The sequence below is a fragment of the Stomoxys calcitrans genome, chromosome 3 (genome assembly GCF_963082655.1).
Source record: "Stomoxys calcitrans chromosome 3, idStoCalc2.1, whole genome shotgun sequence".
Classification (NCBI taxonomy): Eukaryota; Metazoa; Arthropoda; class Insecta; order Diptera; family Muscidae; genus Stomoxys; species Stomoxys calcitrans.
The window spans coordinates 59860339-59888164 of NC_081554.1; the positions used below are offsets into that span (position 1 = coordinate 59860339).

The window sequence follows — 27826 nt, forward strand, 5'->3', positions numbered from 1 at the left end:
GTACTTAGATATTCATTGAATGGAAATTTGACATTCACTAAAGGCGTGGACAAAACCTTTTTTTAACTTGGGCCAACTGCCTATATGTCTTTTTATAGCTAAAAACACTTTACACAACCAAAGAAACTGGTCCTCGTTTGTGTACGTGTGCAAATAAATTGAGAGAAAGAGAAACACAAACAAAAATATGGGGTAGTTTGCAGTGAATATAAACACAGAATTGACATCTTAATACCGGCAAAATGGCCGGCTTTTTTCAGTTGTTCGCGTGAGACCACCTTCATTAATCCATCTTAAGTGCTACTCTAATTTCGAGTTTGTTACTAGTACGCGCCATTTTTCGTTGTTTGTAAGATGGTTTTTAACTATGAAACACACACACTGCCGATCGTTATAAAAACACGTTGACAGTAAGAGCACTTGGCGAGAAAAATTGTGCCCAGCTGTTTGCTGTCCACTACCTGGGTTAATATGTCTTGAGTATAACCACCCACTTCACGAAACTGGTGATCAGCTGTTAACAGAGACCTCTTTGCATTTTTAGTCTCTTTTTGTAAAAACGTGGATTGTTTACCTTTGATATCCTAATCTTCTTCCTTTATTAAACTCGGTATGGAACCTTTAGAAAGTGCCGATTCTGAGGGAAGCGCCAAGGCAATTCCCACTAGCAATTCGATTAATAAAATTATAAGTGAACGTTCGGCTGAAATTGTTGCAGGCGGCAATGTCTTTTATAATCCAGTGCAAGAATTTAATCGAGATTTAAGCATATCCGTGGTAAATGTATACTTTCAACGTCTTATCAAGGAGAGGCAAGCACACCAGAAACCTCATAAGAAAGATGCAAATGGTAATGGCGAGCAGCAACCAGAAGAAAAGTCATCGGCAAAAACTGAAACTTCATATGTAGCAGGCACCAAGTACGATGATGGTATGCGTATTTTGGAAGCTCTTTCAGCAACTGGTTTGCGTAGCATACGTTATGCCAAAGAAATAGCTGGAGTTAAGGAAATAGTAGCAAATGACTTATCAAAACAGGCCGTTGAAGCCATTAAGGAGAATGTTAAGCACAATAGGGTGGAGCATCTAATAGAACCCAGTCATGCTGATGCCATGTAAGTTGCCAACATAATAGTAAATGTTTCAAATTTTAACACACTGCTTTTATTTTAGGACCCTAATGTACCTATCTACCTCAAAGTCCAAGCAATTCGATTGCATAGATTTGGACCCTTATGGTTGTCCAAATCGTTTTCTAGATGGAGCCATACAAGCTATCGTTGATGGTGGTTTATTGCTAGTCACCGCCACGGATATGGCTGTACTAGCAGGCAATGCCCCGGAGGCCTGTTATGTTAAATATGGTTCGGTGCCCTTACGCATGAAATCCTGTCACGAAATGGCTCTGAGAATTTTGTTGCATTGCATAGAGACCCATGCCAATCGTTATGGCAAATATATTGTACCTTTACTAAGTATTTCCGCCGATTTTTATGTGCGCATTTTTGTGCGTGTCTTTAGTAGCCAGGCAAAGTGTAAATATAGCATGAGCAAGCAATCAATGATATATCAATGTACAGGTTGCGACACATACACCTTACATCCATTGGGTACAATAAAACCCAATCCTACCCCCTCTAATCCCAATCAAGTAAAGTTTGGAATACCCACAGGACCACCGGTCACAGATAAATGTGAACACTGTGGTCATAAACACCATGTAAGTTGTTTGAAACTAGTGTGATGTAAAAAAAGTTATTTTGTTGTTTTCCCTACTATATAGTTAGGTGGCCCTGTTTGGTCTGATCCCATACATGACAAAACGTTTGTACGAGATTTACTTAATGAAATCGAAAAGAAACCTTTGCAGGAGCTGGGCACACAAAAACGTCTTGTCGGCATGTTGACTGTGGTTCTAGAAGAACTAGAGGATGTTCCCCTCTACTATACTTTGGATAAACTTTGTTGTGTTCTAAAATTGGAAATTGTGCCTATTTTGAAATTTCGTTCTGCCATTTTGCATGCAGGTTACAAGGTTTCTTTTTCCCATGCCTATAAAAATTCTATAAAAACAAATGCCCCCGCTTCTGTGCTATGGGATATCCTTAGATGTTGGAACAAACGACATCCGGTAAAAGCAGAACGTATGATTGATAGTACACCCATTAAGGCAATACTTAGCAAAGAATGTTCCAAGGTATATGAATTTGACAATATACACCCTGAAGCAAATCCCAAGAGCAGAAAGCAGGCTCTTTCCAGATTTCAAGCAAACCCCACTCCACACTGGGGACCTGGCACAAGAGCTACCATAATGTAAGTTTGAATGTTCAAAGCATTTTGGTATTTACAAAGTAGCTTTACTTTTTTTTCATTCATAGGATTGGCGAAGATAAAATCGAAAAAAGTTTCCGCAATCAAAATAAAAAACAAAAGCACAAAGTTCCAGCAAATCCCAATGACTGCCAAGATTTCAATGGAGACGAGGGCGAAGTACAAAAAACTAAAGTACCCAAAATTGACTCCGACGATTTAGATGTAAAAATGGAGACGTGACTATAAGGAAAACACTATAATTTTTACGATTTTTTACAAAGATGTTGATTTTGTAAAAAAGTTTAATAAATTTTAAATGTTGTAGTTTACTATGCCATGTGTTTATAAAACGAAGACTACGAAGATGCCGAGATAATTTATACTTCAATATCATGACAGTCGGTTCTATGTATCCGATGAGATTTTCAATGGCCAATGGTTGCCACTTCAGTGTAAGTATTTCATGCTTTTTGTGTGAGGATAAGTACATCCCGGAGTGGCTGCTCCATATACTTTCCTGTTCAGTGCAATAATTGAAAATAACACGGGGCACTGATTCTAACAAGCATCCCAACTTTAACAAATTCCATTTTTAAGCGCTACCTTTTGCTGTATTATGTGACAATTGAATTGTTTGTTATTTTCATCGCTAAAGCGCAGATATCCTACTACTCCCTGTTAAAGGACCGCAGACCAACACTCCCTCATGTTATTGTTGTAGCCACAGTTTCATGTGGAGGTGGCGATTCTCGTCAAGCTCCTGTAGGTGAGCAGCGCGTTCCGGCGCCTTGTCATTTCTAGCATAGCATACATAGCATAGGCACTCAGTTTGTGCAGGAGCCGGTGCGCATGGCACTCGTTCGTTCTATTGTGCACGACTGACAACTTACACGTAGAAGAGAATTTCGATACAGAAGCGATTGCCAGATGTGGAAGACTGTCAAGCGACGCAGAATGCCCTGGCATCGCGTTACGTGGGAAGGTGATTAGGCTTTCTTTGATTTCGGGACATTAAGTGGTGGAAGGGAATGAGGCGCATTTCGGGTTAGCGAAGAGCGGGTCTCTGACTAAAGCTAATCATTTTACTGAATCAATGAAATCTGTGTTAGATCTTTCGTATGATATATACCTTTGACATGTACCACGCAATTGGGCAGTGACATGATTCTTTAGGTTGTAGGGTGGCCGAGCTTTTCGCGAAACAGGACGACAGTTGTCGTCAGGCTGAAAAAGCATGACGTTGTGCTACTGATTCAAGTCCTGTCTGCACATTGCAATGTCATCTCTAGGAGAGGCGGACTACTGCTTGGTTTGTGGTGAAAATGATTTTGGGAAGGTAAAGCAACTTTTGCGCCAATGCCCTGCAAATGGGGAGAGAAGGCACCGGATTATGAGTGAACACCTAATTCTGTACATGGACTCTCTACATGCATACAGCACTCTCATCCTTTTGTACTTCATGCTATAGGGGTCTGAAAATGTAAAGTGGATAAAAGTCTGAATCGAAGAGGGTTCCTCTCTTGTCTTGTCCGCCTGACTCCTTTCATTTTCATTGTTGTGGCAATCAAGGTGAGCCAGCTTGGTCCGGTCCATAGGACCGATCGCCGCGGGAACGTAATGACCATTGCTAATGTAAACAAAGGCTCCAATAACTCAATACCAGTGATGGTTCGCGACTGCAGTTGAAGCTACTCGGTACGGAGTATTCCACTATCCACAACCTGAGGAGGCGCCCGGTAGCTCCCAGCTAAGCTTCTCCTGATAAAAATGTACACCACACAGATTCGCCGGGGACTCGATAACACAGGATGGAACTATGAGCTCAAATCTGTGTAGTGTGTCGTTATCACAAGAAGCACAGGCTCTTGCTTAAATAGTAAGTGCCTATGATGGTCGATACGACAAGGTGTGTTATTGCCGTCATGTTTCCGCGGCGACCCCCACATGCAAATGTGGCTACAACAACAACAAAAATCGTTGCTCAAAGTTCCGGCCTGTGCTGTGCTCATAGCAATCCATGCGGAGTTATGTTGCTCATAGTTATCCCGTGTCGTGCACATTTTTGTTGTTGTATCATGTCATGTGCCTGAGTTGGAAGGTCACCGTAGCGCAGAGTGCAGCATGTCCGCCTGTTGCTGTAGCAGTATGTTGTATACTGAGGCTGCAGCCCTTGCCGAAGAAGGATTCAATCGGGTCAATCCGGTACGTACAACCGGCTGCCATATGATTGCCACCTGTGACTCTGAACGCCTGGGTTCGAATTCCGGCGAGAACATCGGGAAAAATTTTCAACGGTGATTATCTCCTACTAATATGCTGGCGGCATTTCTGAGGTGATGTGCCATAATCTGTTATGTAAAAACTTTCCCCAAAGATGTTTCGCATGACGGCAAAACTTTCGGGCTCGGCCATAAAAAGGAGGTCCGTTATTATTGAGCTTAAAACTTGAATCGGACAACACTCATTGTTGTGAGAAAGTCTGCCTCCCGTTTCTTAATGGAGTGTTCATGGGATATTTAGCATTTTGGTGTTGGTTTCCCAACTATACTTCATACTCTGAGGTAGAACTTTAGCTGTGTTCTTCCCCTTCGGTTTTAGGGTGAACACAGTGTGATGCGGCTAGCGACTGACGGTCCTGGACACGTGCCCATCATGCTTATATATACATTGCCCATGTTAGATTAGGTTTTGGTGGCAGCCTCCAAACAGACTCACTAAGAAATGTCTGTCCTTTGTGATACCACAGTACAGGAGCAGGAAAATATCTTTTAATTCCTGCTATTGAACTCGCTAGATCGCCTCAAAAGTTTACACCCAATAATTTAGAAAAGTTCTTAAGAAGTAAACGAAAGTGAAACTTCTTGCTAGTGCAGCACAAGCCTACCCACAGATTCCAGTTGCCAAAAAAATCCAATATTTTTTTATTACATATTCATTTGAAAAATATTAAAGTTTTATTGATTTTTAATGCATGTTTACAATCTTTGTTAGAAAGAATTAGTTTGTAGGGGTAGATCCTAAAAAAATTAAAATCGATTAGTAACATATCCAAAACTTACCTGGTTTTCGAAACATGAAAATCACACTTCTCCATTTATCAGTCATAGTTTGGATTCCTTCATCTGTATATTTTGTTTCATACGCTTGGAAACCTGTGCTATATATTTTTTTTTTTCAGAAGAAAAAAATGAATCGATCGATCGCTACTGCAACAAACAAGGACCACCAATGCAATATGCAGCAGCACAGCCATAAACAAGGACACCATTTAATGAATTTTCACCCAACGTTCGTGTGTGGGGAGTGATTTTCGACTGCTTTGGCAGCAAAAAACCACATACACACAATTCAGGATTTAAATTTTTGGCAAAAACTGGAAACCTGGTAACGTACGTTTTTCTGTTTGCAAATACGATGATGATATACAGCAAACTCTAGCTAAGATCACTTCATAAACCACCAACCTCGAACCACCATTAAGAAGAACATACACCTTGCTGCGCTGTTGTTGTTTCTTCACTTATCAAAAAAAGAGTACGATGAAACGCACGAAATTGAATTAGCAAGAGACGACAGCAAAACGCCAAGCCAACCAACTACGGACTGCTGCCTACTTTCTGCTGTTGAGTGTCTGTCTTTGCTTTGATTTGCTGCATTTTACAAAAGATACAGATACTGCGGCACTGCGGCAAGTGTCAAGTCATTCTTAAGCGAATAACCACAAATTGATGAAAGGAACGTTGTAGTTACCATTAAGCTTGTTTTACATATTTACAGCAAACCTCTAGTGCCCCCTCCTCCTCCTTGAAGGGGGGAGATAGAGCCAGCCCAGCGCAACAGCAAAACGAACATTTCAGCTTAAAACACCGAAGATACAGCAGCAAAGAGCGGCTTAATCTTTGGTGATGTCAAAACAGGTTTGTCTGTCTGTAAGCAGCAAGCAGCAGCAGCAACAGCTCGCCCACACACTTTCTCTGCTTCCCACACACCACTCTTCTTCATGTTCTCTACTACACACTCATTGCCTTAATATACACTTTCAGTTATTTCTTTCAGCCTGCCTGCCTCTCTTCATTCTGCTTTAAAAGAACAGCCAACAAACCGCTTTAACATTTTGCCTGTATTGTATACAAAATGATTAAAATTATTAAAATTGCAAGTTGAAAGCATAGTTTTGTTTTTGTTTAACAAAATCATCAACACAAAAAAGTAGTAGCGCGAGAAAGAGAAAATCAAACCAAAAAAGAAAATGAAAAACAAAATTAAAAATGTATGTGTGTAACTAAGGCTTAGGCTATACTGCTTAGGCTTTGCCTGACATCTCCTAAAATTATGATTGCTCTCTTTCTCTCTCTCTCTCTCTTAAGTTCCAGTGTAAAGAGTGTCATTGGAATTTTTTTATTTTTGTATTTTTACACTACAATAAGAGAAAACGCTGAATGCTAATTTATTTTTTTAACCCTAGATAACTTTATATGAATAACTTGTGACAAACTTCCAACTGATAAACAAAAATAATAATTTGTTTTGAATTATTTTTTAATTTTTTTTTTAATAATAAATGAAAATTAGTGATTTCTTTGTATGTTATGTATTTATGTATTTTCGTGATCTTCTTTGCACTAGCAACTACAATATTTTATATGAATGTAGGTATGTATTTAAGTTGTAGTTTTTTTTTATTGAGGTTATGGAAAAGAGGTTGGAGAAAGGTAATATCAATTTCACCTTGCATTGGTGAATTTTCGTTATAATTTGTTGTTTTTGAATATGGACTGTTAAAAGGAAGGGGAAATGAATGAGTGGTGTGACTATAAAAAAAATCCTTATTTTGCTTTTGGCTTACAAAACAATAAAATTTCACGAAAAAAGAAACTTAAATTCATGTTAGAAATGAATATATACTATGTATGTATGTTGTGTAAATGGTGTTAGCTCTGAGAAGATTTTACAAACTGTTTGGGTTACTCATACTTTGTATCATTTTGTTAAGAAACTACTTTTCCTTCTAAATCTTGACAGGATATTATGACAACAGACACATGTCATCATTATCATTCTAATAAAAACAAATTTTACTTTGTTTTTTTGTTTTTTGTTTTACAGTTTAGTTTTCATGACTAAATTAAAAATAATAAGGTTGTTGTTTAAAATATAGAATTTATACCTGCTGATAAAACAGCAACATAGTGGTGTGTTAAAAGTAATTGGAAATTAGTTGTCACCCTAGCAGCCTGCTGTAACACATTTACGGAAGGATGGGGTAGACCTGAAAAGAAATATATAAGAATTTATTAGCCGAGAAAGTCAAATAACAAAATTAAAGAAAATTGTGATAGCGGTGGTAACGAATTACCCATGGTACAATTAAGAGGTAGGGTCATTAGCACAACAACAAAACTTTACCCCCAAAGAAATTACCTTGAGTGGCAAATGTCGTAAATTCAAATGTCAACGTGGTTTTAGAAATAATCCTTGTTTTACAACCTATCTTTTTCAAATGTAATTTATTTTTGTATTTTAATCATTATAACACTGTTTTGTGGCTTGTGTGGAATATCGGAGCAAGTAGAACATACCCTTGAGATTTTAGAAAAAAATCATACAGCCTTTGACATTTAGATTTACTACAAAATCAAAACAAAAATAAAAAAAAATTGTACTCAGCTGATCGCATGACCTCACCTTATAAGTACACCCTGGAAATTACTAATGTTGTTGTTGTAGCAGTGTGTTGTACACTGAGGCGGCAGCCCTTGCTGATGAAGCACATCGTATCAATCCGGCACGTACAACCGGCTGCCATGGGATTGAGGAATTACTAATGATAAGTTATGAATCTCTCTCCTCTGAAGGACAGATTTGTTTTTGCACAGCATACAGATGGTTCCGTGCTTTGACTGAGTATGATGGATGACATAACCAAGTCATCATAAATCGTTACTGATAATTCCCTCTGTTTATTGTTCGTGTGAGTGCCTAGTTTTACGTGGTGTCAAAATTGCCTGCACATGCCTGCACATTTTTAAATTACTTAATGTTTTTTAATGATCAAAAAGGGCATATTGGAGGAATGATATATATGAGAACTATATCTAAATCTGAACCGATTTTACTAAAATTCGACACACGTAATAACCATTTCCGACCCCCCGTACAATATCGTACTATATGACTTTAATATGTCATATTTATTTATCAAATATTTATTTACATGTAAAAACCGAAAAGCTTTGATTGTATTAGACTGGTTAGAACCCAAGGATCAAAAAATTTTGTTGTATTTTTCACATAACTAGGCACAAAAATAAGCACCTGTTGAAATTTCATACAAATCGGTGGAAGTTTTTCTTTCAGGTCTGAAATGGTTTAAGACATCAAAAAGATCTCCTCGTACCAAACTTTGTAAAGATCGAACCAAAATTGTGGCTACCATAGCCAAAAAGGGCAAATCGGACAAAATATATATATAGAAGCTATGTCTAAATCTGATTCCATTTGAATAAAATATTGCACAGGTGTTATCTCATGCAAAATTATGGCTTCTAGAGCCATAATAGTAAATATCGGGTAAAGATGTATATGTGAGCTATATCTAAATCTGAACCGATTTTTCCCAAAATAATTTGTAACCCTTTTTTTATTAAAAACACTAATTTACAGGGTTTGTATATAATTTTGAATATAATTTTGCCGCAAATTTTGAATTTGAGCCCATAGTGCATTGGCCCACAACCTGACTTCAGTCTCGTAATGCCGGAATCGGGTATCTTTTGAATGATAAACAAATAAAATTAATCCAAATTTGAATGGATTCAGAGAGGACACAAATCACCGCTTCAGTGTGTTACCGCCTCCATCAGATGTGCATGCTGCAGTCACTAGAATGCTCCATGTGAGTTCCCATTTCTCGGAACAGGTAACAGAACTCGCAGGATGGATAATGGGATTCGTCGCTCCAACCCTACTGATAGGACATGAACGGAGCAAATGCTCGGTCGTCTCCAACTTGTCTTTACCAAAGCAGCTAAAACAGAAGTCAATAACCCTTACGCCGGTTTTCGAAGACGTAAATCAACAGCAGTCGTATTCGAATTTCACATTTCGTGATATTGTTATTTATTCGCCTTCGACAGTTTGATAATTCGACAAACAGGCGCAATGTAGATTAGAATGCAATAAACTTGAATATTGATCCTTTTCATTAAATTGGAGTCGAATTCGACTTAAGTGATACCAAGAATGTAAACGAATTTTCATCCTCGACAACCATAATACAATTTTAATACAATTCGACTACGCCATCGCTACCTGGAATAAGGGGGATTATGACGTATTCCTACGTGCTTTGCCAAAGATTGCTCGCTTAGTGTCCGTCTATAGAGGCCTGTAACCTTTTGTCGAAAACAAGACCAGTGCAATCTGGAAATGCGGCAACTAAATAGATTTCTATCTCACAAGTGACAGACCATCAATTCAGTAGTAGGCCTTCATTTCAGTAGCTCGACAAATGGCACATATGCAAGAATCGTGGCCAGCTATCTTTCTAAGAACAAGCGCTTCCTGGTATATTTCTCTGCCTTCTCATGAGCCATTATTTCATTGTGTCTGTGAACCCAAGTCAACGCTATGTAATGACCCTGAAGTGTATTAAAAGATTCCAAACATCATGTTAAATCCTGGCCTTAATCCTGAATTTCGAGGGTGGTAGGTCCCTTTCCATAATTTCTTTTACGGTTTTCATGCCAAAGAATTCTGCCTTAAAAGACCATACACTAGTCTGGCAGTCTCAGTGACCTACCAAGATATTAAGTGCATCAGAGTAAACCCCCAATCCAGTGCCGTCTCCATCTTGTGGCCATCAATTAAGACTGAGAGCATTGGTTACACCATTTTCCACGGCAAAGACGAAAAATTTGATGTTAGACTTTGCAATGAAATGAAACCCATTACCATTCAGAGGTGTTGAATTCGCACCCTTTATTAAAAACGATGTCAAGATAACATGTGTCTAAATGAAAATAAACTGCGGGTACTGACGGACTGCCGCAGGGGATTTTTAAGAGCGACTAATTACCAAATGTTTGAATCTATACCCAAAAGTTTGACCTTTCGCGTGTTCAGTCCACAAAGAAGGAATAAAGCGTATGCACTAACTACAGATGTATTAGTCCTCTTTTAAATGTGAGAAAGACCGAATCCCAAGCCAGGAAGATGTTGAAAATGCACTTTAACTTTACTGGTCTATAACTACGACATCGATATCATGTGTCGCACGCTACATTGCTTCTTTCGGTCTTTACCTCTAGAACAAAGCGCTTAAGAAAATTTAATAGAAGCTTCGTTGCCTTCAAAGTTAAACCATCACTCTCAACAGGATTTCCTAGTATGACAAATTAAAAATAAAAGTATCTCTACAAACCTTTTTTTGCTCTATTTGCATTTCTATGCACTAGTTTGCCTCCGTCATACTTTATTCCCATGCCTTAAGATCTGCTGCGACTACGTGATAGGCTACGTCCTCTGTCTGCTCCAAGGCCGCCTAAGCCTGCACCACCTATGCCATTACGACTCCCACTTCGACTGAGCGAACGTCGTACTGGACTGCGAGAGAATTTGTTGCGTCGCACCGGTGAACGACTCTGGGGAGAACGCGAACGTGAATATGAACGACGGCGAGGACTGCGAGAACGACGACGCATGGGAGAGCGTGAACGACGGCGACCGCCGCCACCTCCTCCACGTCTACCACCATTGTTGCGACGATTATTGTTGCTGGGAGATGTGGGGCGGCCATAGCGGGCCATTTGTACACGTAACTCCCTGCCGTCTAATTTTCGACCATCCATGGCTTCCAAGGCCTCTTCAGCATCACGTTTATCATAGAATCTGCAGTAAAGAAAGTAATGAAAAATTCAATTATTAACCAAGGCTTAATATTTAAACATTATTAAAGTATTTTGGGGGTTTAAGTGTAGCTTTCGTACGTATGTCGCCTAGTAAAGGTGCGTAGGCAACTGTTGCAAATTAAAAACACATTTTTCTAGCACTTTTTGGTAACACTCTTTTTTAATATGGAGAAAAAAGAATGCAATTTATTGTAAAAAAATGCAAATCAACAAAGAGATAGAAGGAAAGAATACCGACAGCAATGTACATGAGTAAAACAACTACTCCTAGTCATCACAGACCCTACAGATAGATATCCTCTCTTTGTGTTCGCCGCAACGTCAGGACTGTTATTAGCAGCCAGAGGTCGTCGACGTCTTCTTGGGCTTATTTTATTGTAGTCCTACAACGTTTTGAGAGAACCGATCGGAATCAGGAAACTTGATTGCTCTTTCTATCCTCTTGCAGAAGCTAGCCCATTATCAGAGTAATCAGTGAAACTTCGAAAAAAAATAGATGCTTGAAAGATTTGTAATACCGGTAATATACGGACGGTCAGCATTAAAATCCGTCTGGGATCAAAACTGCTATTTAAAAATACATATATTGACCGGCATTAACATCCAAACATTAAATTTTTATCCTACGCATTTTTGTTTAACAACTCTGCAAAGCCAAAAACATGAGACTCCCAATATACAAAAGTAGCGCACACCTATACTATCAAGTTTGGGCACATGCATGCATGTAGATATGTCTGATGGTATACACACATTTTTCACATTTAAAATTTTCTAGTATATACATACACAGAAGCAAACTAATGCCGCAAATTAAATAAATCATGAATGGATAATGCGTAGATGTAATCGCATTTTGAAGTGAAAAAAAAACAAGTGTTCTTCCATATATGAAATCTTAACGATTATTAAAGTAAATGGCCAGTGTCTTAATAAGGCAGTAGTTAGTCGTCAGAAAAAGCAACTTACCTAACAAATGCGAACCCTCTGCTTTCACGAGTGTAACGATCTCGTGGGATGTAAATGTCACCAACATCTCCGCAGCGTTCAAAGACACGTCTCAAATCTTCTGGCGTCGTGCGGTATGTCAAGTTATCAACCTGAAACGAAGAATAAAATAAATAAACTTCAGGAACATTTTTCTTATTATCTGCTCTTCATTTAGAGCATATACACCATAAGCCGCCATTTTGATTTTTTCTTAACCCAAGAGTTGGCAAGTTCGGGAAAGATGCTAACTAGACCAGCCTTTTATTGAATTTTTCGCACTTACCTTCAAAGAAATCATTCCGTCAATACGTGGTGGTGGGCGTCCTCCGTTATTGTTATTGCTCATTTTACTACGACTATTCATATGCACCGATCAGCTTTCCCAGTGAAAAGCCGTTCCTATCGTGGCAATAATCCCCTATTCCACGATGTTAAAATATGGCGGATATACGCGGACGACACACTGCAATACGTCTTTACTACCGAAAAATATCCAAGATAAATGAATCCACTATCCACGATGTCAAAAATGGCGGATATGCCGCTCAGGGTTGTAAATTTTAGGATAGCTATTTGTTGTCAGACTACCAACCCAGGGTAAATTTAACAAGGTAAAGTCACTTGTTAGGGCCATGGATCAATTAAAGCTCTATTACACGGTATGAAGGTGTCTTATGACATGTCAAATTTAGCACATTTAGAGTTATACGTGTCGTGTGCTACAAATGAAACTAACATATGAAAATAGCTTTTCAAAACAGCACATATTATTTTTTCTATTAGAGCGTGCTCTAGTCTCTCAGACAAAAACATTAAGAAATCAACAGTTTTTTAGCAAAGCAATCCCAAATTAAATTTTTTATACAAATTTATTTTTTAACCACCTTTCTCACAACAATTTTAACGCATCAAAAAATCAGATTTGCTCACAGTTTTAGGTTATGGCATACGAATGTAACATACAGAACAAACAAACATTTTAAATTACATGTGAATTCAAATAGTGGCAAGTCGTAAGACATCTACATGTCGTGTAATAGCGGCTTTAAGAAGGTTAATATCCTGTTTGTGGATAGCTGTGTTCGGGAATTCAAAAGTTTGTGCAAATTTGCACAAATTTTTACTGGAAAACGTACGCGTACTTTATTTTCCAGTAGAATAGACCGCGAGAAAAAGCAAATTTTGACAGTTAGAAAATGGAGAACCTGCAAATTTCTACTGGGACTGTTTTTGCCAGCAGAAATTTGCAACTTTGAACAGAAGTTTTGTAAAGGTCAGCAAAAATTTTGTGCATATTAGTCTGCCTTGTGAAAGGATACAAATATCTGATAACAGTGTCCATAGCCGCCACATGACCAAATAGAAAGCTCCCATAGCCTCACATCAGTGGTCGCAGCAATTGATCTAGCCACAATATCCAGAAGCATTAGGTGGTTAGTCCAAGGTTCCTTTGTCAGCACACCAAGTGCTGCCAAGAATATTGTTTCTACTTTGGCTACGGTGATGGCATATAAAGCAGTTGTAGTCCTATGCAGCCTTCGAAATGCGTGCTAATGCTCGGCGAATGGAAATTATCCAACGGAAGGGTCGGAGGGAGTAAACCTTCATGCGTCTTGGCTGATGGAAGAAGACAGATCGGTCTGTATGACTTCCCCTTGCTCGTGTCCTTTCCAGGTTTCAGTAGCGGAATCGCACTGCACAACTTCCAAATCTCGAGTACTATAATAGTATTCAGAGAGGCTGAGGACAGTTGGAAGGTACTCGACTCCAGGCAGATCCAGATTCGTCAGCATCCGTGTAGAGATTCCGTCTGGGACCAGCGCCTTTCGCGACTTGACGCCACGGATAACATTCGCACTGTAAATTGTGATGGCTGTCCAGCGTGATCCACTGAGATCACGGAAATTACGAATGGATCCCCTTCTAGCCTTGCCACTCTCGGGCCAAAAAATTGACGTTTATCTAAGGAAAATACCTCACAAGTATCGTCAGAATTTTTTATTTAAAAACAATTGTTTACTTAAGCAAGCAAATAAAAACCCCAACCAAAATAAAAATCAGATGTTGTTCTGCCAATTTTTACTAGAAGTCGTTCGCGTACTTTTGCTTGCAAATTTTTTAAAGAGAGTAAAATGGTTTTTACTGGAAAAGTACACGAACAGACCTGATGACGAACAATAGTCCATACCATGGCGAAACAATTAGAAGTGGTCTCATTTGTACAGCAACCACAAATCAAATGGTGCAATCCGCCATCAAGCTGATCGACGTTTTGCCAACACACACAAAGAAACTTGTGTGCGTGTGTATACGTGTGCGTACATGAGCAGAAAATATGCGAGAAAGAAGATGACAGCAAAGAGAATGCAAACAAAAATCTGACATTTAAATACCGTCAAACCTGGCCGGTTGTTAACAGCTGTTCGCGTGAGACCACATTTTTAAATCCGTCTTGAGTCCTGACGAACAAACAACAATCGCTCGATATCATATCTTTTTCGGTTTTTTCACATACATAAGCTGAAAACATTATTAACATAACAATTTTTGTTGTGTTTAATTAAAAATATTAGATCATCCATTGGCGTTTATTTTTTTGGCGGGTGAAGAGAAGCCCAATATTCTAAAATTTCCTCGAGGCACTAAAGAAAAATTTTTTACTTTTGGAACTCCCAGAAGCTCTAATAAGTGTCCAAATTTGCAGAAGTACGCTTAAGACAGATGTCCGTAAATTGTTATAGAAAACCCTTTTTTGGCTCCTTAGTTTTATCATAGATTCTGTGGTGGGCACCTAAAACCCCGTTTTCCCAGCTCTTTAAATCGGATTTAATATCTCGTTCATCTGTTTTACCTTTATAAAATCAGCTGACGAGAGCATTAAATCCAGATTTAAAGAGAAGTATTAAGAGCAGGTTTAAAGTTCTTAAGTGATAAAATTTGTATAATTTCACTTTTGTTTGCTTTGCATTCGACTGACAACAAAAACAGCAGATTTCATTATGTTTTTGTCAGAAGGAATGGAGCACGCTCTAATTGAAACAAATAACATGTGCTTTCTTTAAAACTGATTTTCATATGTTAGGTTAGCATGTCCGTCTATGACGCTGAATGCCTGGGTTCGAATCCTGGCAAGACGATCAGAAAAAAATTTCAGCGGTGGTTTTCCTTTCCTAATGCTGACAACATTTGTAAAGTACTGTAAAAACTTCTCGGCTATAAACTTGAATTGGATTGCACTCATTAATATGTGAGAAGTTTGCCCCTGTTTCTTAGTGTACTTTTCCAGGAAAAATTTGCAGGAGAGTAAGAAAACTGGCTGGCTGTTTGCGGGAGGCAACTTTTTTTTATATTAGGTCTGTTTGCGTACTTTTCCAGTAAAAATTTGAAGGAGAGTAAGAAAAGCCTTTAAACCCCGTTAACACTGCTTTTTAAATCCGGATTTAATGGTTCTGTTTTCCCTTTATAAAATAAGCTGACGAGAGCCTTAGTTCCGGATTTAATGAGCAGTGGAAACAGGGTTTACTCTCTTTTGCTATTTATTTGAATTACACATCTTCCAAAATTAACCCCCTCTGATGCACTCTCCCGCTCTCTTCTACAGGCAACTAAAGTAAGCAAACAACATCCAGTAACAATTTGTGTAAATGTGCACAAAGTTTTGAGAACACGAACGGGCTTTTTGCGGCAGATTGGTCAAATGAATGCATAGTTTTTGTCACCATGTGTTTGCTATCGAAAATTATTGATCATCCAAAAATTCGATTTACTGTCCCCAAAAATCTTTTAGCAAATAATCGAAAGTCAGATTGGTAATCGATTATCATTCACTACTCTTTCCCATTCAATAGTGTGGTTGCGTGGCTATAATTAATTTTGAATTGTGTTCAATAATCTTTTTTATAACAATTGCAAGCGTTAGGGACACGCAATTATCCTTTACTCAACAAAACACTACGAACGTTAAACAAATAAGACATTTTCGCATCCTTTGAAATACCGAATTGTCAGCGAAAACATAGCAAGATTGGGACGGTAATTTCGTAAATTCCTTTGTCGTCGTGCGAAGAAAACCTAGAGTGTGAAAAACGTGATTTTGTGAACGAGACGAAGAAAAGAAAGCGTAAAAAATCCACAAAATAAAGTGTAAATGCAATAAAGTAAACCGTAAGGGAAGAGTTAAAGTGCGTGGTGTAATCAGAAGATTACTTTTGCATAAAGAAACAGGGCCGAGTCTGTTACAAAATACAATAGCGACACAGAAAAATTCCGTAGAAAAAATCCGTTGAAGGTTATCTTTTTTGGATTGGTTTTCTAAAATCGAATCACCGGAGTGCAAGAGAGTGAGTGAGTGAACGAGCGTGTTGTTGCTGCTGCTGCTGCGTACGTGTGTGTGAGTGCGCGTAGAAGTAAACCGGAGTGTACCGCCTCAATCGAAGTGGATTAAAAAAGAAAGACGAAAGGCAACACAAACACACAAATTGCAAAAAAAAACATAAAACAAAAATGGCTCAGGAAAACTCAGATATGTCCACAAAATTCTCAACATTAAATGTCAATGCTGCGGAATTCGTCCCAAGTTTTGGTAGTTTCAGTGCAGCAGTGGTCAGTTCGATAAACAGTGACAGTCCGGCTGTTGCTGCCACCGCCGCCGCCGCCACCACAATTGCCCCCATGGACACAACCAGCGTGCCTGCTTCAGCCAGCGGCACTCCTGCCACCACACCTAATTCGGATGCATCTGTATCGGGTTCCATAAATGCTCTAAATCAGGCCGGCGATGTGCCGCCAGCGGAGTCACCGATGCAAACGTCACCTGTAAAGACTGCGGCCCCTGTGGAAAATATCAATACAGCCGATAAAATTGCAGCTAACAATGGTAATTATGAATTCTAGTTAAACTTCTTAATTTGTTTCGTTATTTCTAGCATAACGTCTAAATATGGCAGCAAGCCTGAAAATTGCCATAATCCTTATTTTTCCAAGTTCAATTGCAAAAATGCATAAGTGAAAAGTGACGTCATGGAGTAATCGTCACAAACAGATGTTAGAGGACATGGATTTTCCATTTCTACGTTTTTATTGTTGTCCTCTCTGCCTTAACCGCTTTGAACAATTGCCCCCAGATGTGTGGGCAGCCCATTGGTAAACAAGATGTTGGAAATGTTTAATTTTTCTCTTGATATTTTTTTCAATATAACCTCAACTTTTTTGGAAGATGGAGTGATTTTTGTATAGCATAATTTCCTTTCGACATATATTTTATTGTCCGCCATGAGGTGCTGGTCTTGTGGAATTCGCCATGGTGAAATTAAACATTTGCTATTGTTGTTCTCATTTGGTTATTTCTCTCTTCATTGGATTCATTGAACCCCTTTTACTTTTACCTTTTTTCTTCATTTGCAGTTACTGCTGATTTGTTGACACGTTAACTATATTTTTGCAGCAGCTGTTGTTGTTGTTATTCGACTTGGTTAACAAAACGAAATAGCCTGTGCTTAGTGTTGTTGTTAGTGTTAGGCCGTTGGAGCCAGTTACGTTTTCGCATTTTACTGGGAGTTTGGTGGTGGTAAGAAGACACCAAAAGTAATTTTGTGCCCAATGACAGCACAGAATGTTAGATGTAGAGCACTTGTACTTGTATCCAATACCACGTTTTTTGTGCGTCGTACACAGCTCAAAGTTTTATGTTCATGAGGTTTGATAATTAAATTTAGAAATAAAAAACGATTGCAGTGTTGGCAAAGTTAAGCTTAAACCAAAAGTGCTTAGTAATCGATTTTTGGCAAATGGAATGTCCACTTGGATTTTGAAAAAATACCACTTCCTTGGCTGCCTTTTATAGCAGAAGTATGTTTTGGCATTTTTACTACAATTTTTTTTCATGACTCTAAATGCCATAATTCCAGCCTATGCGAAAACCTTAAGGAAAAGGCTTCACTAAATCTGGCTGTAACTGGGAAGTGATTTCTATAAAACCCTACAAATCAATGTTGTTGTTGTTGTAGCAGTTTATTGTGTTCTATCTTTCGTCTGCTTGATTCTGTTGAGTGTCAAGACCCAGGAACTCTGCGACTAAGATGGGGTGCGTCCACAGGGATCTGGGTCTGAGTCGAGTGGGTCTGGCCGGGCAGTTAAACAGGTGACGTGTGTCGTGCGGTCCCTGGTTACAATCGGGACATACATCTTGCACGTCGGCATCAATCCAGGCTCTGTGGGAATTGAGGCGGCTGCATCTGCCGGAACGTAATTGAGCCAGAACCACTCTGGTTTGCCGGGGAAGGTCGGTTTCTTTGGGTGCAATGGGTGGCGGTCGTTGTCCAAGGACTACATTCACCCGGTAGCCAATAACCGCGTCTGCTACCGTGTCTGCATGAATGTTCAGACCCGCTTGATATGCCGCTTGATCTAGAGGTTTTCTCCTCAATTCTCATGTGGATCTACACGATCTGGAGCGTGAGGTTCAGCCTGTGCTGTTGTTTTTGACAAGTAGACAAAGCTGGATGTTTTCCATGAAACTGTACTGGGACCTGTCTTCAATTGGGCGGAGCTGCAGCTCTCTCTGTAGGCCAAGTAATTGGGCGTGATTCTTGACCAGAAATAAGCTGGAGAAGGGAACGTTGAGGAAAGGGTCAAAAGAGTCTGTCGCAATTCCCTAGGAAGGTGTTGAGATCTAGGCCAGAGTTGGTACAGTAAATGTTAACGGCGGTTGCTCGACCGTTTTTCACCTATGAATGTCTGGTGTGGCAACGGGCTCTAGACAATGGTGCCCTTCACAGATTGGCTTTTTCTGAGGCAAAGACAAGTGCAACGAGAAAGGCGCTGAATGCCATACTCAATCTTAGGTCTTTGCATGTGTTTGTTGGTAGTTTATCAAAGAGGATTGCACATAGACTGATGGAATTAGGAAAATGACGCTCCTCATATTTTGGGACTCTTCTGTTTTGCTGGGGGATGCAGAAGCGGCGAGGCGACATGAAGGACTAATTGCCAAGGGGAATGACGCGTAAGAGAAAGTTTTTGCGAAGAGATATATCTGTGTTAGGGGTTCCTCTCTCCCTCCAATGAACCTTCTGGATAAACGGATGGTTATAAATTGAGATTAGGGAATCATTTAGGTTTCTAGACTGGTGTAGAATCTTCCAGGCGGAGTTATTCGCTGCTGTGAAGACTGCCCAAAGAAGCGGCAGCAGATTCGTCGCGAAATATGTTAACATTCAGTTGGCGCTAAAGACTTTGGTTTCGGGCCATTTTTGATCGGGAGCGGTTAAAAGATGTAAGGAGTTTGTTCGGAACATAGGGAAGACATTAGGCACTGCGCAAGCCATCCAGTGGTGGCGGGGAACGAGACGGTCGAATGGAGCGGAGAATAGTCAAGTCCCTGTGCCCTAGTGTTTCTCAGGACAGGAAGTCCCTTATCTTGGGATCTGAGGAAGCATGACCTCAGACTGATAAAAGTAATCCTGACTGCTTGTCATTGCTGCTTCAGATCTTTGACGTCAAGCTAGGTAAAGGGGAGGCGGACTTCTGTGGTATTTGTGGTATCGAGGAGGAATTGGGAGGAGCACCATTTTTATCATTGGCTTAATTGCGAGGACACGAGTTAGTATTATTGGTGAACACTTGTTTCAATGTTTGTCCCAATAGGCAATTAGCCTTTTCGTCGTTCTGGATTACTGTTGTTATTGTCGAACCCACATTTGTATGTGGAAATGGTGATCCTCGTTAATCTCCATATGTGAGCAAGTTCGTCGCGGAAACATTATAGCCATTGGTAATTTAAAGACTCCAATAACTCCACTTGCCATATCGAGTATCCTCGACACTCAATATTTAAGCAAGAGCCGGTACCGGCCGGACTCTCACTGAGACTCTCCACTCGATACTGCTGATTGACGCGCCCTGTAGCTCTTAAATGAGCTTCTCCTAATGACGATGCACGCCACACAAATTGGTGCTGTGAGTTCTAACCCGTGTGGTGCTCATAGTCATTTCGTGCGGGGTGTGGATTACTGTAAAAGCCTGTAGATTGCTGATGTGATTGATGATGTGATTACGACCTCTTCCCGGTTACACTTTCGTTTTTGCTGTTTTTATTATGTTCTAGTTGCATTTTTGCATGTGGAAGTAGCTATTCTAGTCAAATTCCTATACGTGAATAACGTTGTTCCGATCCATGGGACTGATCGTAGCATGAACTTGATGGCCAGTGGTTATTTTAATGCGCCAATAAAACCCATTGTCATATCGAGTACCAAAGGCGCTCAGTATTTAAGAAACAGCTGGTGGCGTCCCGCCTCTCGCTGAGAGTAACAAAGGAATGGTATTTTCCATTCGATACCGCTGATTGTCCGCGATTGCAGTTGCAATCGCTATTCGAAAAATGTGGACGCTCCCGGTAAATCAGCTGAAATTCTAGTGATGATGAGGTATAACACACAAATCGCAACTTAGAGTTTCAATCCATGAAAATTAACAGATTGTCCGCATTCCAATATCCGCAACCATGCTAACGATAAACACCACACAAATCGGATCCACACAGGATGGATCTTTGAGCTCCGGGCCTTCATAATTGTTGTTATTGTACAACCTGCTGCCAAGAGAAGACATTTGATTGAAATACGTTACAGACCTCCAGAAACCTATATGACTTCTTCATTTCTGGGAACGTGGTGGTACACCTTGATTTCTTTAAAAAATCTACAAAGAGTTTATGATTCATTTTTTTTTAACTGTCCTTAAGACAGTTCGGCTTTTTTTCAATGCTTTTTGACATTTCTTCTTTTTCTTTTATAGAAAATGATCCTGCCGACAGTTGGGATGTTGAAGATGAACCCGTCATAACGCCTGATGAGGATGAAATCGATGATGTTGAAGATGTTGAGGGTGATGCCACACCAAAGGTATCCAAGAAGAAAATACCAAAAGTTGAAGAATCACGAAGCAAAAAGGAACATGTGAATGTCGTTTTCATTGGCCATGTTGGTAAGTTTTGGCCTATTTTGTATAAAAAAAATTTCGTTTTTTATTGTTGTTGTAACATTTTTATGAATGCAAATACTTTTCTTCTAGATGCTGGTAAATCAACAATTGGTGGTCAAATCATGTCCTTGACTGGCATGGTAGATAAACGTACTCTGGAGAAATACGAACGTGAGGCTCGTGAAAAGTCCCGTGAAAGTTGGTATCTGTCATGGGCACTGGACACAAATCAAGAGGAACGTGACAAAGGCAAAACTGTTGAAGTGGGCCGAGCCTATTTCGAAACAGAGCGTAAACATTTTACAATTTTGGATGCTCCTGGTCACAAGAGTTTTGTACCAAATATGATTGGTGGTGCCGCGCAAGCTGATTTAGCTGTATTGGTTATTTCAGCGCGAAAAGGTGAATTCGAAACTGGTTTCGATCGTGGTGGGCAAACACGCGAACACGCTATGTTGGCCAAGACAGCTGGTGTTAAGCATTTGGTGGTACTGGTTAATAAAATGGACGACCCAACAGTGAACTGGGATGAGGCGCGTTACAACGAATGTAAAGACAAGATCCTTCCTTACCTCAAAAAGCTTGGTTTTAATCCTGCTAAGGATCTAACCTTTATGCCATGCTCTGGATTAAGTGGAGCCGGTTTGCGTGATCCTATTCCCGATTCCATATGTCCCTGGTTTAGTGGACCAGCGTTCATTCCCTTCATCGATTTGTTGCCTTCACTTAACCGCAAAGCCGATGGGCCATTCATTATGCCCATTGTAGACAAATACAAGGATATGGGAACGGTGGTCATGGGTAAGGTGGAGTCGGGTACAGCGCGAAAGGGTCAAAATTTATTAGTCATGCCTAATAGGGTAAGCAAATTAGTAAATCAAATAAATATCTTAAATGGAATAATTTTAAAACATTTATACATTTCTGCAGACACAAGTTGCGGTTGATCAACTTTGGTCGGATGACGATGAAGTCACATCTGTGGGTCCGGGTGAAAATGTTAAAATTAAACTGAAGGTAGTTTTATATTTAATAAACTTGCTAAATTGTTGATTATTAATACTTTTTTTTATTATTGATCTTGTCTTATAGGGCATTGAAGAAGAAGATGTCTCACCTGGTTTCGTTTTATGTGACGCCTCCAATCCTATTAAAACCGGCAAAATATTTGACGCTCAAGTTGTCATTTTAGAGCACAAATCAATTATCTGTGCTGGTTATTCGGCGGTAATGCACATACATTGTGCAGCTGAAGAAGTAACTGTAAAAGTAAGTTCAAGTAGCCGCAACTTACATTGACATTTTCTATATGGCTATGGTGTTTTTCGTTTATCTTACAGGCCCTCATTTGCTTGGTTGATAAAAAGACCGGCGATAAATCAAAATCACGTCCAAGATTCGTCAAACAAGATCAGGTGGCAATTATGAGAATTGAATGTTCCGGTATGATTTGCTTAGAACAATTTAAACTATTCCCACAAATGGGAAGATTTACTCTGAGAGATGAAAGTAAGTAAATAAATAATCAAATGTTTTATTTATAGCATGTCAAAAAATATATCGTATTGGTGGGTACATTTTTTTGCTCAAAATAAGCCAAGATTAGGTTAGGTTTAGTTAGGTTGAAAAGAGGGTGCGGATATTAACCCGCCCCATGCCACCCAATGCCACTCCCGTTAGTTGGTTCATGTCTGGTATTGTGTCTCCACCTAAGTGCCGGTATCTGTTAGACGCGAAAGCCGGGCAAATTTCGCCTGCATTAGGATACGATTCCAGGCATTTAGCGTCATAGGCAAGCATGGTAATCTCTCACTACGGAGGCCTCCATGGGGGATTTTTTTTGTTTCTTTGAAAGAGCTCAAAGAACTTTGCAAATGAGATACCATCCTATATCTAAAATTGTATAAACAATGTTTCCTTCCACAAAAACCTACACAATCTATGAAAATTTTAAGAAAATTGGTTCAGCTGTTTTTGATTCTACGGAACAAACAAACAAACCGAGTCTCATACAGTCATGATGGGGCGTTTTTGGGGGTTGGGGTGGCCCCCTACACTTCGATCTGATTTTGTATGTCACTTTAGTAATCTACTCCCGAATATGTATTTGTCTGCTTTTAGAAGTTTTGGGGTTAGGGTGACTTCCTGGATACTTGGAACCAATTTTTAATACCATATTCGTATTCTATTCTTCAATACCTTTCATTTGATATCCATATTGTCCTTATCGGTCCACTTGATTTTGGTTGGTGCTTGGAGATAACGGGGGAGAGTCCGCCCCCCTCCGATGTCAACAAATTATAAAGCCTATTCCTTCTTCCTGACCGTATTCGTAATCACTTTTGACTACCTTTCATTTGAGTCCCATATTGTCATGCTCGTCCAATAAACCTATTTTAAGGTGGTTTAGGGTTGGGGCGGCGCCCCAATTACTTGGACCCAAATTTTAACATAAAATTCGTACTTTACTCCTGAATACCTTCCATTTGAGTCCCATATTGTCCGGATCGGTACACTTTTATTTTTGGGTAGTACTTTTGGGTTAAGGGGGAGGGTCCGCCCATCTTCCGATATCAAAAAAATTTTCTTCCAGACCATTCTACACAATCTGTAATCAGATCTATACTGATCAGCCGTTTTTAAGTCTATACGGAAGAAACAAACAAAAATTCATTTTTACATATAAGAAGATTTACTATCGAATTTAAGTTCACCGTTCAAAGCCCAACATGTTTACGAATATTCAGGTTCTGCCTTATGCAGAAGTAATCATGTTGTTGTTGTAGCAGTTTGTTGTGTTCTATCTTTCGTCTTCTTGATTCTGTTGTGTGTCAAAATCAAGGAACTCTGCGACTAAGATGGTGCGTCCAGAGGGATCTGGGTGTGAGTCGAGTGGGTTGGGCAGTTAAACAGGTGACCTGTATCGTGTGGTCCCTGGTCTCAGTCGTGACATACATCTTTAACGTCTGCATCAATCCATGCTCTGTAGTAATCATGTTTTCTTACTCTTTTGGTGCAATATTATTCTTAGTACTTGTTGTCCCTTTTATTTTTTCCAACATCGTCCGATTTTCACTTCTAGAGCCACTGCAAGCGCATTTATTAACCAATCTTGCCAAAATTTTGCGAACCCCTTTCCTCGACGACTGCCACCATATCGAAATCGGTTCAGATTTAGATAAAGCTCCCATATATATGTTCGTTAGATTTTGGATAATTTGCATTAATGTCATTTGTCTACTGTAGTTATTACAGTTTGAACATAAATATTTGCTCGAAATTTGATACGGATTGTTTAATAACCCATCTAAAAACACTCGAAGAGGTCCATTCAAATTGGTTCATTAGATATAACTCCCACTTTGTACTTATAAGGTAGGTGTAGGGTATTATACAGTCGGCATCGCCCGATTTTTGCCTTTCCTTACTGGTTTGGCATTGACTTTTTATATATATAGGATTTATTTAGGTAAATACACGTTCGAAAATACTACGTTGCACAGTGGGATGGAAAAAAAGTGGAAATAAATCTGCGATTTTGGAACTGATAAATATATCTTCATGAAATTTTACATGATTTTAGCTGAGGTTTTATCCAGTTTATATGCAACATTTCAGAAGTCCCAGGGCCCTTTGGGGGGCCTTCAAAATTGGTCACCTCGGCCCTACAAAATTTTTTGCGGGCTGTCAAAAGCGCATTTATGATCCAATTTTCAAATTTTTGTTTTGCTGGAAAGTGCTTAAAAAGCCCTACAAAAAACAGGCCATAATATGCGGGGTATCTTTTATGTTGTACAAGAAACTTGGCTGATCTCTTATTTTGTTGCTTGTGAAAGCATTTCTGAACCGAAATTTTTTAACTGATTTGGAAAGCTAATAAAATTTAATATTTTTTTGTCGCGAAACAAGCAAAAGTCCGATTCTTTGACATTTATTCGCAAAAGATGTAATTTCATTGTTTCGTCTCTATACAGAAAACTTGGCCCAGCACCATCAACTTTGCTTATTGTACTGTAAAAAAGACTGAATGTAGATGTGTTTTAAGTGTAACTTTTATAAATTGTGTTAACTCTAATAGGAGATCTGTGAAGTACAATATTGGCATTTTTTTAACAGAAAAACTGGGAAAACCCTTCGAGTTCTCAAAACGCAAAGCCAAGACCCCCAACTTTATAATATATTTTCATTGCCCCAAGTAATAACTAATTGCATGCCACAACAACAAATACAAGGATTGAGGTCTCTATGGACATTTCACTAAAAAATGTCAATTTTGCAAACATTGGTTATTTTCACCAAGAAATGTGGCCAAAATTTTTACTAATTTTTTTAAAAAGATATTCATCTACTTGTTTGTGAAAAATTAGAACGATATCTTTAGTAGTTTTGGTTTTATGATATTTTCAATTTGAATTTTATTTTTCACAAAAGTGTATTTTTTTATAAATTGTTCTATTTCTATAATGTCTATTGTTTTACCGCATGCTAATTATTGTTCATCTCTTTTTTCATTTACAGATAAAACAATTGCTATTGGCAAAGTATTGAAGGTGATCGAGTAAATTGAGCCAAGCTTAATTTTTATTTTTCTTGAGTGCTTCAAGCCCCGCCTTTTTTTAAAAACAAATGAAAAATAATATTAAAAACAAAAAAAAAAAAAAACAACATATTAACATCTAATTTTAATAGGCTTTTTAAGCCCAGCCGTCAAACATAGGAAACAATTGAAAGCCGTAAGTGGAGAACTACCAGATGAAAACAACATAAAATTTCGAGATAAAAAAAAAATCATTGCAAAAACCTACCAACACCTATCTTTAAAATCGAAATAAACAGAACTTGAACTTTATTAAAAATAAAAACAAACGAAACGAAGGAAAAAACAAGGATCTTTAATAAATTATAAAAGAAAAAACAAAAAAAAAAGAAATAAACATGAGAAAAAACAAAATTAAAGAAAAAGCGTGTCGTATAAAAAATATATATTATATTATTACTATTATTGAATATTTAAAAAAGGAAAAAAAGAAAAGAAAACAAACCAGAATAGAATTATATATGAGTATCGTAATTATTTAATTTTTTTTGTTAACTTAAAGTATATACAACAACAGCAACCAATTGGAAAACGAGTGAAGGAATTATTTACAAAAAAAAAAAAAAAACACAAAAAATAAGAATACTACAGCTGCTGAAACTGCAAAAAGAAGAAAGAAAAAACCTACTCTCAATTTTACAAAACAAACGAACTGAACAAGAAGAAAACCATCATCATTTATTATGTATAAGAAAATAAATAACAAAAATCTTGTTTTCCTTGTGCTGCTCTCGGTTCCCAAAATTCAATCAAATCAAATGTAGAAAATTTAAATACATTTTTACATAGCAGGTGGTTTTTGGTTTTTTTGTTTTGGGACAACTGCATAACTTTTTGGTTTTGCTATTCTTATTTATTTTGCGCAATAAAACAACCCAATGTTCATCAAAAGGTGAACCGGAAGTTGAAGAAGAACAACACACTTAATGATAACACCAATCACATTCACTCATGAAAAAAACAACAAAAACAAAACAAAACAAAACAAAAAGGAATGAAGTATAAATAAAAGAAGAGAAATTCTTTAAACCAGAACAAGAACAACAACAAACTAATAGTCACTAAATTACCATTAAGCAATTTGCAAAGGCCTATCTACAACACAACAGTCACAGTTAATATTTGTTCTAAATATACCTTATTTTTTTGAATTAGTTGGATGATGATATAGAACATTATATTATATACATGTATAAAACTAATTTTGAATCCATAATAATTCCCCCATGTTATCTATACGCATCCATGTGCTTTAGTTAATGGTGAAAGGAAAAACCATTGGCAGTTTTTGCTAATCCCCTTTCTACTTCTCCTACTCGTAAAATTATTTTTTGGTCCTCTCCTTATTACCACCCACAAACGATACATGCAATTGCTTTAAATTTAAAATTCAAAATTAAATCAAAACATATAAGAATCCGATTTTTTATATATATATATATATATGTATGAATATATCCCCAAGGATATTTATGAAGTTTTGTATTGCTAACAATCCCCCTATAATTGTGTATCTAAATTAAAAATATACCTCTTTTTTTTGCCACCTGGGTTTGCTTATTCTTCTCAATTCTAATGCAAAAAATATTTTGTTACTATTTCTAACTAAATATTTACTACCTATTAATTAATTAATTAATTAATATTATTATTGTTCATATGCATATTTTTTAAAAGAAAAATTAGCTTTTATATTTTTAAATCAGGAAATATGAAAATAATAACGATTGGAAAAAACCACAACTTTAAAACTCCCCTTTTTTTCTTTTGTTTTATTCTTTTATTTGATAATTTAATAATCAATTGAAATACACTTTTTAAGACCATAAGTAATTGATGCTTCTTTTTTACAATTTTGTTAATTATTTCATTATTTCGCTAAGAAGGAGATGTCCATTCTTAAAAAAGTAGCGAAACTCTTAAAATTTTAAATGAATTCTTTGATCTAGAATCTTTATGATGGGCTTAAATGGCATTTCTCTGGGAACGTTAAGGTTGTGCTATCCACCAGTTTGGTGACTCGGGATATCAC

The 27826-nt window shown here is 38.2% G+C and overlaps 3 protein-coding genes across 4 annotated transcripts; 2 read left to right on the plus strand and 1 right to left on the minus strand.

Annotated features, from left to right (window-relative positions):
* Positions 1-538: 538 nt before the first annotated feature.
* LOC106081442 (tRNA (guanine(26)-N(2))-dimethyltransferase) lies at positions 539-2648 on the plus strand. The gene is made up of 4 exons (XM_013243380.2): positions 539-1115; positions 1174-1720; positions 1784-2316; positions 2382-2648. The coding sequence occupies exons 1-4, from the start codon at positions 613-615 to the stop codon at positions 2554-2556; spliced, it is 1758 nt and encodes a 585-aa protein (XP_013098834.2). The 5' UTR covers positions 539-612; the 3' UTR covers positions 2557-2648.
* A 2599-nt stretch (positions 2649-5247) lies between these two features.
* On the minus strand, positions 5248-12736 carry LOC106081460 (serine/arginine-rich splicing factor 2). 2 transcript variants are annotated; one of them, XM_013243429.2, is made up of 5 exons: positions 12499-12736; positions 12195-12325; positions 10739-11205; positions 7484-7585; positions 5248-6434 (listed from the first exon to the last, which is right to left on the minus strand). In XM_013243429.2, the coding sequence occupies exons 1-3, from the start codon at positions 12577-12579 to the stop codon at positions 10803-10805; spliced, it is 615 nt and encodes a 204-aa protein (XP_013098883.1). In that variant the 5' UTR covers positions 12580-12736; the 3' UTR covers positions 5248-6434; positions 7484-7585; positions 10739-10802. The 2 variants fall into 2 exon arrangements, with proteins under 2 accessions (XP_013098883.1, XP_013098882.1); XM_013243428.2 differs by lacking the exon at positions 5248-6434 and having other exon boundaries at positions 6892-7585.
* A 3301-nt stretch (positions 12737-16037) lies between these two features.
* Positions 16038-27223, plus strand: LOC106090890 (eukaryotic peptide chain release factor GTP-binding subunit ERF3A). The gene is made up of 7 exons (XM_013257230.2): positions 16038-17091; positions 21012-21200; positions 21288-22057; positions 22128-22214; positions 22290-22466; positions 22538-22706; positions 25716-27223. The coding sequence occupies exons 1-7, from the start codon at positions 16719-16721 to the stop codon at positions 25757-25759; spliced, it is 1809 nt and encodes a 602-aa protein (XP_013112684.1). The 5' UTR covers positions 16038-16718; the 3' UTR covers positions 25760-27223.
* The last annotated feature ends 603 nt before the right edge of the window (positions 27224-27826 follow it).